The 12,372-nt window shown below is 40.9% G+C and overlaps 1 protein-coding gene across 1 annotated transcript in view; it reads left to right on the top strand.

The window, feature by feature from the left end:
- DNAH10 (dynein, axonemal, heavy chain 10) overlaps window positions 1-12,372 on the top strand; it is a 59,148-nt gene that overhangs the window by 43,794 nt on the left and 2,982 nt on the right. The window contains exons 60-75 of the mRNA XM_009321209.1: window positions 63-199; window positions 1,094-1,311; window positions 1,708-1,929; window positions 2,550-2,697; window positions 3,230-3,509; window positions 3,867-4,096; window positions 4,808-5,081; window positions 5,516-5,620; window positions 6,133-6,287; window positions 7,043-7,197; window positions 7,440-7,623; window positions 8,474-8,674; window positions 9,863-10,072; window positions 10,454-10,549; window positions 11,296-11,467; window positions 11,988-12,119. Of these exons, the coding sequence (XP_009319484.1) occupies window positions 63-199; window positions 1,094-1,311; window positions 1,708-1,929; window positions 2,550-2,697; window positions 3,230-3,509; window positions 3,867-4,096; window positions 4,808-5,081; window positions 5,516-5,620; window positions 6,133-6,287; window positions 7,043-7,197; window positions 7,440-7,623; window positions 8,474-8,674; window positions 9,863-10,072; window positions 10,454-10,549; window positions 11,296-11,467; window positions 11,988-12,119 (2,919 nt within the window). The remainder of the gene's footprint in view (window positions 1-62; window positions 200-1,093; window positions 1,312-1,707; window positions 1,930-2,549; window positions 2,698-3,229; window positions 3,510-3,866; window positions 4,097-4,807; window positions 5,082-5,515; window positions 5,621-6,132; window positions 6,288-7,042; window positions 7,198-7,439; window positions 7,624-8,473; window positions 8,675-9,862; window positions 10,073-10,453; window positions 10,550-11,295; window positions 11,468-11,987; window positions 12,120-12,372) is intronic.

The following is a 12,372-nucleotide window of genomic DNA, read 5'->3' as shown; positions in this document are numbered from 1 at the left end:
CTCTGAGGATTTCTGCACTGTAATTCAACTAATTTGCAATATTTTTCTGTTTGCCCATTTAGCTCTGTTAAAGAATCTTAACACTACCTTCAATGAAATGGAACTTGTTAGCAGAGCAGGACTGGGAATGTTGAAGTTTGTTGAAGCAGTGATGAGCTACTGTGATGTAGTTAAAGAAGTCAAGCCAAAGAGAGAAAAGGTAAAGTGTGTGGGTTCAAACCCAGAGGAGGACGAAGCATGATCCTGATGAAAAAAAAAATACTTGGCAATTTCATAGACTGCCCATTTCTCCTCTTTGAAGTGCTTAAAAAGAGGTGTTTAGGAAAGCTATTGCAGTAGGAGTGAGGCAGGTATTCAGTTATGAACTGCTGTGTTTGTTGTGTAATGATGCTGGGATATGGATTCCCATCCACATCAGTGCTTGAAGGAGAAGGTAGGAACGTGTTCAGTTGGAATTTTGTAATCTAACATGGTTAGAAAAACACAGTTTATAGCTGTCTACTGAGAAGAGACTTCAAAATACATAGCATTTGGACAGAGCAGAGCTCAGTAGTACACAACATCCATGTCCTTTAAGCACAGACCTTTTGATGAACTTTTTTTAGAATGACTGGAAAGTTAGCTGTATTACCAAAGGACATCTAATGTCCAACAGATGATGCTGGGAAACTTTCTTCAAGAAAAGGTTATTATATACAGCTGACTACTGAGAAACTATATTCACTAGATGTTGAGTCTGACTGTTTTTGAGGTCTTAATATTGTTGTTATTAAGCAGACAATCCTCCCCTTTTGTCATGGGATGACAGTCCTCCAATGTCAGCAGGACTACTCACATGCTTTAATATATGTTGTGGGTACAAAACTCTAGGAGATTTATCTGCTTTGGAACTACAGTATCAGACCACGATGTGTATGTTTGGGAAGGTGAGAGGTGGGTGAGAAACAGTGCCAGTTATTTTGGCTTACACTGTTTATTACCAGGACACTTTGAAATATATGAAATAGCCAAAAGAAATCTGAGAACTTAAGACTTCTCTCCAAAGCCCTTCTTTCCTCTGATACTCTTATGTTTCCTTCATAATGTAATGTAGGTGGCTAGGCTAGAACGGAACTATTACTCAAGTAAGCGGGAACTGGAAAAGATAAAGGCAGAGTTGGCTACCATTCAGGATGAGCTTAAAGCTTTGGGGAACAAATATCAAGAGGCAATAAAAGAAAAGCAACAGTTACAAGAAGAAGCAGAGATTATGCAGAGAAGATTAGATGCTGCTGACAAGCTCATCTTTGGCTTGAGATCTGAAAACAAGAGGTAAGTCTAGGTTCAAAGAGGGACATTTTTGACATCAGAGGGTCATGTGCCAGGGATAAAATCTATCAAACTGAGACACTTTTTGAAATGTCACTTCCTGTGATGTTTGTTTCTGAGAAGAGCTAATAAATATCTGTTCTAAGCTAATATCCATTAGCTCTTGAAAAATAATAACAACAATTTTTAGTGCAGAAGAAAAAGGTGAACTCAGATTAAATGGAAGAAGGTTCAGATCAACTCAATGTCTGTGGCCATCATAATAGTGAGAGAGCAACTGATTGTAAATTTGGGGGTCTGTCTCAACCTACATCTAAAGTAGCAGCAGCTGGAAATTCTGCACATAAACCCCATCTCCCTGGTACAGACTGACCCAGGATTCCCTTATAATTCTATCAGGTGGACAAAGGAATTAGAGGACTATGAAATACGAAAGGTGAAGTTGCTTGGAGACTGTCTACTCTGTGCTGCCTTTCTGAGCTATGAAGGAGCATTCAACTGGGAGTTTCGTAATGAAATGATCTATCAAGTGTGGCAAGAAGATATCCTCTCACGAGAGATTCCTCTCAGTCAACCATTTAGGTTAGAAAGCCTCCTGACTAATGAGGTGGAGGTGAGCAGGTATGTCCAGTCGAGAAACCCAGTGACTACTGAATGTGAAATTGTGAAGTGAGAGTCTGGATCTGAATCTGTAGCATAGAATTGGCATTGTGGGTGGAGGTGCGCAGCCATAATAGAGAGCCCATTTTACTTTCATGTCTCAAAGATGGTAAGGAGACAAATTATTTTTCTTCTGGTTAACAGAGGCTATTTGTTATAACAAACCATTATACTTCACACTCCAGGAACATTGATTGAATCTAGACACATATAATACTTTTTTAGGAGATTTTTTAAGGAGTTATCTATAGTATGTGTTCAACCCAAAGCCCAGCAGGAGTCTTTTCATTGACTTCAATGAATTTGGAATTAAACCCATGCCCAGGTAGCCCGTGTTTCAACTACTGCAGGATTACTCACCAAGTGCAACAGTCAGTGTTTTGAGTAGTCTAGTTACAAATGACTCGTACAATGAATCAGCAGGAGTTTTGACGCTATTCTCACAATCACATCCACTATATATTTCCTTGCGCGTCTAATAGTGCGCTCAGTGAATTGCATGATTTTGCTGACAAATGAAATGTGCTGCTCTCCCATCAAGTTTTTGTCCCAGCCTGGTCTTTGATCCATTCCGCTCCCAGGTGGGTTTCCCAAGGATTGCCTCCAGATGAGCTCTCTATCCAGAATGGCATCCTGACAACATATGCAAGCCGCTTCCCACTCTGTATTGACCCACAACAACAGGCATTACATTGGATTAAGAAGAAAGAAGAAAAAAATAACCTGAAGGTAAAGATAAATGATCATTTTACTTCTTTACTGGTTGTTTTAAAAGCTGCATAAATGTCTGTCACCTTGAATGGGAAACCAATTATGTACTGACAAATGTGTTGACTACTGTGTCTCTAAAATAGATAGTGAATATTACTGTTCACATGACCTTCAGTTCTTTGGGGCGGATGGTTTGTTTGGCATCTTGGCCAGCCTTAGTACATGCAGAAATAGTATAACCAAAAGGCTGGTGTAGCTTGTGTTTTATCTCAGCTCCAGGATGGAGTTTCCATGTAGGATAACAACACAGTCAGAGGCGCAGCTGGAATTTTGAAGAATAGTTCTCAAAATGGAAATTATTCTCAACTGATCAGAAAAAAATAAGCACCTTTACTGTTTTGTACCAGTGCAGTTTATATCATCTGTAAGAGGAAAGACAAAAAGCAACAAAGAGCAAACTTCATTAGTGCTGGCAACTATTGTGAAATAATAATGTTCTGCAAATTGAATATCCGTCCTCTTTTCATATCTTCCCATTATTCTCTTGCAGATGGCTTCCTTTAATGACCCAGATTTCCTTAAACAACTAGAACTGGCCATAAAGCATGGAAGCCCTTTCTTGTTGCATGGTGTCGATGAATACGTTGATCCTGTGATAGACAATGTCTTAGAGAAGAATATCAAAGTTGCACAGGGGCGAACATTCATTGTCCTGGGTGACAAAGAGGTTGACTATGACAGTAATTTTAGATTGTACCTGAACACCAAATTATCAAACCCAAAGTATTCTCCCTCTGTGTTTGGCAAAGCTATGGTTATCAATTATACAGGTAAGCAAAAATGTGTATTTAGTAACGAAGTAGTGATTATGCTGTAGTGCAAGTTTAGGGCCTGGGTGTTTGTCTGAAACAGCAATGAAACTCTAAAAAATTCATAGTCTCCCTTATACTTAGCATCTGATTTAATAGAAAATTCTTCTCACTTCTCTCTTTTAATCTGAAACTGAGCTAAATACCTCTTCTTGCATCTGTCAGGTTCGGATGCTTTGGTAGAATTAAGATACAGAATTATTAAACAAGTCACTCTGTTGCATCGCAGACAGATGATCAAGATAAAATACGTTGTGTAAAAGCTGTCTGTGTGTTTAAAAAAGGACTGTGTGCTGTGTACATGTGTTGTGTCTGTAGTTACACTAAAGGGCCTGGAGGATCAGTTGCTCAGCGTCATTACGGGTTTTGAAAGAAGGGAATTGGAAGAACAGAGAGAACATCTCATCCAGGAGACAAGTGACAACAGAAACTTGCTGAAAGATCTGGAAGACTCTCTCCTTCGGGAACTGACATCTTCCACAGGAAACATGTTGGACAACTTGGACTTGGTGCAAACCCTGGAAGAGACAAAATCCAAAGCTACTGAGGTACCAGCTCTGGGCTTTTTGGAAGGATATCTGCTAATAGAACATCGTCTTTCCTTTTTCATTGTGCTTCATCTTACACCCTTCAAGCTAGGAATCAGTTTGAAAGGAAATGGAGAGTTTTCTCATGAGTATGTTGCATCTTTCAGTATTGGGCAGTATTTTATTGCATCAGAGAACCAAATCCTGTCTTCAGGAAAGTCCTTATCAGGACCAAAGTAATGTTTTTTTACAGTTCTAAAGCAAAGAGTGTATGACATATTTCTTTCAGCTCTGAAACAACCTTTGTCTTGTATTGTATCAGATCTGAAATGAAAAATTATTTGTTACTCAGAGAGGCTGTAGAATCTCCATCCTTGGAGCTTTTCAGGCCGTAGTTGGGCAAAGCCACAGCTGACCTGATCTAGTGGTGATCATAGTCCAGCTCTGGGCAGAAAGTTGAACTGAAGATCCCCAGAGGGCCTTTCCCACACTATTTCCATGATTCTGTGTAAAACTTAGTCTTTTTCTGTTCATAAATATACAGGATGGGATTAATTTTATCTAACTTTTGTTTTTTACAATTCATACTACTTCTTTAGGGTTACCTGCCCAGATTCCCTATACAGTCAACATAGAGAGGCAGGCACTGAATAGCTCTGCTTATTGTGGTGTAATATACATACCGTGGATCAGCGCAGTAATTACATTTGTATAAAATCAATGTATGGCTAGGTGATTGAAAAACTGAATCTGGCTGAGACGACAGCGGTGGATATTGATCGTCTTCGAGATGGCTACAGACCAGCTGCCAGGAGGGGGGCCATTTTATTCTCCGTTTTGTCTGAAATGGCACTTGTCAACATCATGTATCAGTACTCACTGGTCTCCTTCTTAGAGGTTTTTGGACTCTCTCTTCGGAAATCCATGCCCAGCCCTATTCTTCTGAAGAGGTTAAAAAACATCATAGATACACTGACTTTCAACACCTATAACTATGGCTGCACAGGTTAGTGTGATTTAGTGACAGGCTGATACTGTGTTGTGCAAATGCTTGTTAAAAGCCATGCCTTCAGTTGGTTTACATTAAAGAGGCAAGTTACCAACCAGTGACTTCACTAACGTTCAGTTCTCAGCATTGGTCCTGGTTTACTCTTTACCCCCTGCTATGTCTGTTTGAAGAAACTATGCATATTACCAATGTAACTTTTAAAGAAATGCTTTTCTTAATACAGTTACGAATGGTAAATCGCAGCTATGGATCTTGCATCCCTGGATGTAGCTCGCAGAAGCTGCTTTGACTCTGTAAGCCTGGTCCAAAGCCCCATCTTTGACCACCCTGATCTTTGTGGGGTGACCAGGTGCAGAATATGAATTTAAAGATTGCTCCAGTTCCATACATTTTAGCAGCTGATTTCTGAAAATATTGTCCTTTTAATGTAGGCTTGTTTGAGAAGCACAAGTTACTATTCTCCTTTAATATGACTGTCAGGATAGAACAAGCTGATGGCAGAGTTCCACAAGAAGAACTCGACTTCTTTTTAAAAGGTAAAGTGAATATTTATGTATAAATATATAGCTATATGTAGCAATAGCTAAAAGATCTTTCAAAGATAGATTTTTGACTAGATATGAGTTGCTGTAAGAGCTAGCACCTAGAGAAACCACTGAAGACAGCTGAACTATGTTGGTTTACACAAATTGTGGATTCTGCTATTTCTGTTTTTTTCACTTTGTTAAACAGTGAAGAGGCTAATCTTCCTCTGCAGATGTTGACAAATCTCACATTAGCTAATTGTTAGGACGTTACCTGAGAAAATAATCTTTAGTTATCTTCTGACTACGTATAAATAATTTTAGAAATGGCTGCAAAGATACAACTCTGGCTTTTGCAAGCACTTATAAAATGCCATCTTTTCTTCAGCAGACCAGTTTAATCTTTACAGTGCTTCCAGAAACAAATTTCCAGTTGGTTTCTCTGTGCAGTGGGACAGTATGTGTGGTCATGTACTGGAGGATTTATGACATGGACATTCACTCTGGTTTCTGAATGTGACTAGGCAATATTTCCCTGGAGAAGAGTGCACGAAAGAAACCGTATGCTTGGCTTCCAGATCAAGGCTGGGAAGACCTAATTCGCTTGTCTGAACTATTTCCTGAGAAATTTGAATCTCTTCCAGATGATGTGGAAAAAAATCCAGATGCATGGAAAAATGTACGTGCTTTTCTGCGATCCTGTTCTCTCTCCTTGATTTTCTTCTGGTATTAAATGTTCAAGTATGATGCAATGTGCCATAGCACTCGGCAGGAGGCATGTCACCACTGGCTTTTTCTGTCAAGCTTTTTCTGCTTTTCTTCTTGACCTCAGTGAGGGATTGGCTTATTTCCAGAAGAATTAGGGCTCTTATTATTTAAAAAGCAAACCAAAAAATTCTTCCCTGGTATACTGTAGATTTTTTATTTTCCAGTCAAATGCCTTAGATGAGTTATTTGCCCTGTTGAAGTCAGTGGAATTTTTGCTGTTGATTTCAACAGTCAACATGTCACTGTTATTTTTGTACTGCTAAATTGTACTTTGATCTTCTTCTGGCAGTGAGTTCTATAGGCTAGTTACAAACACAGACTTTCCTTTGTTCTGCCTTTAGTTTCATTTCATGTCTTCTTGCTTTATAAGAAGTCTTTCTGTAAGCAATCTGTTAATACTGTTTGCTTGAGATGCTATTTTCTGGGCTTGACGTAAAACGAAAGTACAAATGTGTTTCTGGACTTGAATACTTTATACTGAAGAAGTTGAAGTTTTTACATTCACTTGATCTTTTAATATTTCTTTGCAGCTGATTGACTTTCTTCTTTGTTCTCCTTGTGTCTCTTGGCCCCTCGTTAATCAAATTGCTTTTGTCTGCTTTCCTAGTAATTTCATTGATAGAGCCATTTGATCCATTTGCTTTGTCTCCCATCTTTTCTTGCCAGTGGTATGATACAGATGCTCTGGAGCAGATGCCACTCCCCATGCAGTACCAGAACAATCTCACGAACTTTCAGAAGCTCCTACTTCTACGGTGTTTCCGGGTGGACCGGCTATATCGGGCAGTAATGGACTATGTTTCTCTGACAATGAGTGAGAAGTAAGTCACTCTCTTCTTTCAAATCCGAATCACACCATTCAGGTATTTCACACAGAACTGGAGTTGTAATCAACTATGTAAATGATTTTGTAATTTGCCTAAACAACAGAACATGATTTGTCTCTGTATCGTTTCCATGTGCGGTCTGCAATGAGCTTTGATGTTTGTGTAAAAGCCATCTTTCACACAAGATGGCTGCTCTTGTGCAAATTAGAAGTTTATTGTGCTTCTTTTCTTACCAGGTATGTGCAGCCCCCTGTGATCAGCTTTGAAGCTATCTTGGAGCAGAGCAGCCCTTACTCACCGGTTGTTTTTATCTTAAGTCCTGGCTCTGATCCTGTCAGTGACCTCATGAAACTGGCCGAGAGGACAGGCTTTGGAGGGGATAGACTCAAATTCCTAGCCATGGGACAAGGCCAAGAAAAGGTAACTTGGGTGGGAGGGTAGGGATGTGCTGTGTTGCAGCAAGTTAGTCTGTGAATTGCAAATCACGCTCTTAATGTTGTGGGCCTGTTCAAATTTCCTTTCCAAAGGCCTGCTCCGTTTAAAATGGAGTTACTTTGTGGTTCAGACATAGTACACAATTTGCCAGCCTGGGAATAATGCTTTCCTGTAGTGCGAAAGCGGGCATTTGGCTGATTGGCTGATTTTACGGTTTGGACAAGGGTGGATTCTGAATGATATTGTCATCTGCTAAAAAACAGTTGAGCTGAAAAGATGTTACTCTGCAGCCTTTCAAGGGTTAATCAGTGACCCTGTGTCTCTGTGTATGGATGTGAGTTGATAGGAAGTCACAGTGTTTGTTACCAAAAAGATATCCTGCTGCTCCTTCTGTCTTTCCTGTAGCTTTCCTTTTTGTTAGGGACACTTAGCCAGGGATGTCCAAAGCTTAGCAGCTGACTGAATTTGCTGTCATTTCAGTCAAGTGGTAGAACTCCTATTAGATTCATTTAGACCACCGCTTCCTAGGCTCTGATCTTCACGCTCTTCTGGGCCGTGCACACTCCTGAACTGTTTCGAAATATTTGAATCATGTGCGCGACTTTTAATTTCAAAAGGAATTAATGAAATAAAAAAAGCATCTCAGAGCAACTTCCTGTGGTATTGGAAAAGGTCTGTTCTCAGCAAGGAGCATTCTGGTAAATCTACTAAAACTAACTAAAAGGCTGAGCGTGCTTGCTAGCAGGAAGAAATCCACTGCACTAAGCCATCAGAGTCAGTGTGCTTACAGGATAAAGGGAGAGTTACTCACAGACAGTTCTTTCCTTCTCTCAAGATTGCTTTGCAGATGCTGGAGAATGTGGTGGTTCGCGGAGAGTGGCTAATGTTGCAGAACTGTCACCTTTTGGTGAGGTGGCTTATCAATCTGGAAAAGGCCCTGGAGAAAATTACAAAGCCTCACCCAGACTTTCGCCTCTGGCTGACTACTGACCCGACCGAGGGCTTCCCAATTGGAATACTGCAGAAGTCCTTAAAGGTACTGTGCAGTGGGGAAACCCCAGTCAGGAGGGCATGTCCTGCCACTCTTATTCAGCAAAACAGACTGGCTTTGGGAGGAGCATGACCTGAATGCAGCATGTTGACTTGGGCTGTATGTACCAGCTTTTTGTCTTTATAAGCCAAATCCTTTTTTTCATCATCCCGTTTATCTTCTGGTGATTTTTCCTTTGGGTGACAGCTGTTCAGCGGTTTTTTTCTGAAGCAGTTATTTCAGAGTAGAGGTTTGTGAGTAAACCTGGAAATGTCATAAATGCTCTTTAGATTCAAATGCCGCCACAAGTGAGGAATATCCGGACAGACAGAAATAGTCCTGTCAGTCCTGATGCTGAAGTGCAGAGCTGAGGTCTCTGTCTAGCCTGGCAATAGTGCCAGTGGAGCAGACGTCGTAATAGGATAATGGTTTCCAGCTGCTACTTCAGGCAGCAGCATTTATCACGAGCAAGCTGAGCTGATTATTTTGAAGGCACGAGCCATGATACTGTCCTGATGTTCTTTTCTATGGCTGCTTTACTTCTGTTGAGCTGAACCAGTCCTGTAAACATAATTATTTTATTTCACAGATTTGAAAGCAGCAGCATGACGGATCCACCCAATATGTGCTCTAGTGTATCAATGACAGCTCTGATTCACCTCCAGCAGGGCTTAGTGCTGCAGTGGGGAGAAGTGAGCATGAATGTATCTTTAAAAGGCTGCAAATGTGGACTTTGTAGGTCCAGCCGTGAGCACTGAGAACAAAGGTTTTATAGCACTTTGAAAAAGGTGCCAGGAAGCTGGCTCTGCCTCAGTTTGATCATCAGTAAAGCCATATTAAAGACCGTTAAGCCATCTTACTGTGGTGATATTTGGACACACCAAAATGTGTAAAGTACTGATATTTCAGTAAATTAGGTCTTCAAGTATGATCAATATTAATGTCTTTCCAATAACATGACTATTTATAAAATAATATCAGGTTTCTCTCTACGTACGTGTGTCTACCTTGATAAACTTAAAAGGTCCTTTTCATGTCTTTACGTAAGAAAAAAACCCATATTGATATGAATTTGGAAAGCTGTTCAAAATTTTCAAGCTTGCATTGTATAGCTTACTCAGAGAGCATGATATGTTTACAGCTTATTTTCCTGAGGCTATCCAGTAATTGATGGCTTCCTAATTATTCTGATAGGTTGTGACAGAACCACCTAATGGTCTGAAACTGAATATGAGAGCCACCTACTTCAAAATTCCCCAGGAAGCCTTAGAGCAGTGCCCACATCCTGCCTTTAAACCCTTAGTCTACGTCTTGGCATTTTTCCATGCTGTGGTTCAGGAGAGAAGGAAGTTTGGGAAGGTTGGCTGGAACATACCGTATGATTTTAATGAATCTGATTTCCAGGTAAGAAAATAATTACAACGGCTCTTATATTCTTGAGTTGCTCAGATTACTTTTGAAAACATATAATCTATCCAGCTTTAATCCTGTCTCACAGTAACATTTTGCCTCATTTTTTTCTGCTGCTGTGGACTCGTGTAGACTCCCGATCTTCTATAATGTCAATTTTGGCCACTAAAAATTAATCAGATTCCCAATCCTTCATGTTTATATTGCCTCTCTCATGGGTTTCTTTTCTTAAGAGGATTTATACTTAACTTTTTAATAATTTGAGAAAGAAATGATTATTAGTTTTCAAACAAGAACTACATTAAATAAAATCCATGGATATGTATAGCTGATTTATGAATCTTGTTATCTCACGTGTTCCAACAACTTCATTAGGTCTGCATGGAAATTCTTAACACATACTTGACAAAAGCTTTCCAACAAAATGATGATAAAATCCCCTGGAGCAGTCTCAAATATCTTATTGGTGAGGTGAGTGCCTACGATGTCGCTAAGGAGCACTTGATGGTAAAAGAATCCAGGTAAATGAAGCTTCCTTTCTGCGTGGGCTGTATCATCACGTAAAGCTGGCTGAGAATCTCTCCTGGGCAGTCTTGAGACTCCCGCGTAGCCCTGAGCAAGTCACTTAATCTCATTGTCTCCATGAAGTAGGGCCGTTGTGTGTAACTGCGCAACAGGGGAGTTACGGTGCTTAATTAATTTTGAGTGAGAGCACCCTTGGGATCCTCTCATGAAAGGTACTGAACAGCACAACTTTACAGTATTATTAGTACAGTGGAGTATTACTGATGTGAGAGCTGTACAAACAGATTTCTAAAGCTCTGGCAGTGCTGTATGTGATACGTGCTGTGCTGTAGCCGGCCGGTTCAGCGTTGCTGCTGTGACATGAAATCCTACAGGAAGCTGTTATTTTGCAGCACTTAATCACAGCTGAGCGTGAGCTGGTACCTGAGGAAGGTACCGTTGCACATAAATCTCCAAGACTGGTTACTAGGAGTGTCCCACAGCAGCTGTCTCCAGACTACGTCCAAATACTTCCTGCTTGTTCCCCCTTGGGAGGGGGCTAGAGAAGATGTACTTGGTATCCCTTAAGGGAGACAGTGTTACGCCATGTGGTCGCTGCAAAAGCGAAGAGTATTTTGGACCTTTCAGTGATTTTTAGCTGTATTTGCTGTCCCAAAAGCCAGTGCTGTAATATCGATGTAACTAATTTCTAGGTCATGTATGGTGGGCGTGCAATTGATAGCTTTGATCGTCGCATTCTGACCATCTATATGGATGAGTACCTTGGTGATTTCATATTTGACACATTCCAGGAGTTTCATTTTTATAAAGACAACAAGGTTGATTATAAAATTCCACAGGGGACTGTAAAAGACGACTTTGTCGGTAAGAAATGCTTTTCCTGACACGTAAGTTGGCACTGAAAAAAAAAAAGTCTGCTTACAGTATACGTTCGCTCCATATGTCCATTGCTGGATATGAGAAGTTGAAAGGAACTTCAGGCATTGCGCGTGTGTGTATTGCAACGGAGTAATCCACTGATGATAATGTTCTTGCTTTATGTGAGCGGCCCTTTGTAACGTGAGCTTACCAGCGAGCTCCTCATTTCTTAAAAAAAAATTAAAATCCCCAGGTAAACAGCAGGTTAATTTTTTTATTACTAAGTGATACATTTCCATGGGGGGGTGGGGGGGGGTATGTGGGGGGCGTGTGTGCCTGTGCGCCCATTTCATGCTTAAAAATGTTCAGTGGATCCTCGCAGTGTTTCAACACCAGCTATAGCATTTGATTTTTTTCAAGCAGAGCAATAACAAAAATCGTTCATGGAATTCTCTGCAGTATCCTTTTTTGCCTGGTAGCCGTGGTTTAATATATCGCATCTTTAGGAAGCGTTTTTGTATTGCAGAGGCGATAGAATCTCTGCCACTTGCTAATACCCCAGAGGTGTTTGGTCTTCACGCAAATGCTGAGATTGGGTATTACACACAAGCGGTTCGTGATACATGGTCTCATCTTCTTGAGCTGCAGCCTCAAACAGGTATGTTCTCCATTACTTTGAATTGGTTTTGTAAATAAGAAATAACGAGGTGGCGAGCTCCTTGCCATGGGGATTGTGATACCAGCCGTGCCACAGCCCGCCTCGGGGTGCCTGGGTCCTGGCACGGACGCTGCAGCCCGTCACGCTGCCTGCACCTTGCGTGGGGAGGTGCATGATCCCGGGGGGCACGGCGGGATTGCCTCACGGCCTTGGGGAGCAGAGGCAGCGGGACAGCGGGGACCGGGAGGTGAGC

This window comes from Pygoscelis adeliae, unplaced genomic scaffold (assembly GCF_000699105.1).
Source record: "Pygoscelis adeliae isolate BGI_AS28 unplaced genomic scaffold, ASM69910v1 Scaffold93, whole genome shotgun sequence".
Classification (NCBI taxonomy): Eukaryota; Metazoa; Chordata; class Aves; order Sphenisciformes; family Spheniscidae; genus Pygoscelis; species Pygoscelis adeliae.
Note: the sequence above shows the minus strand (reverse complement) of the source record. Positions and strands in the feature narration are given on the sequence as shown.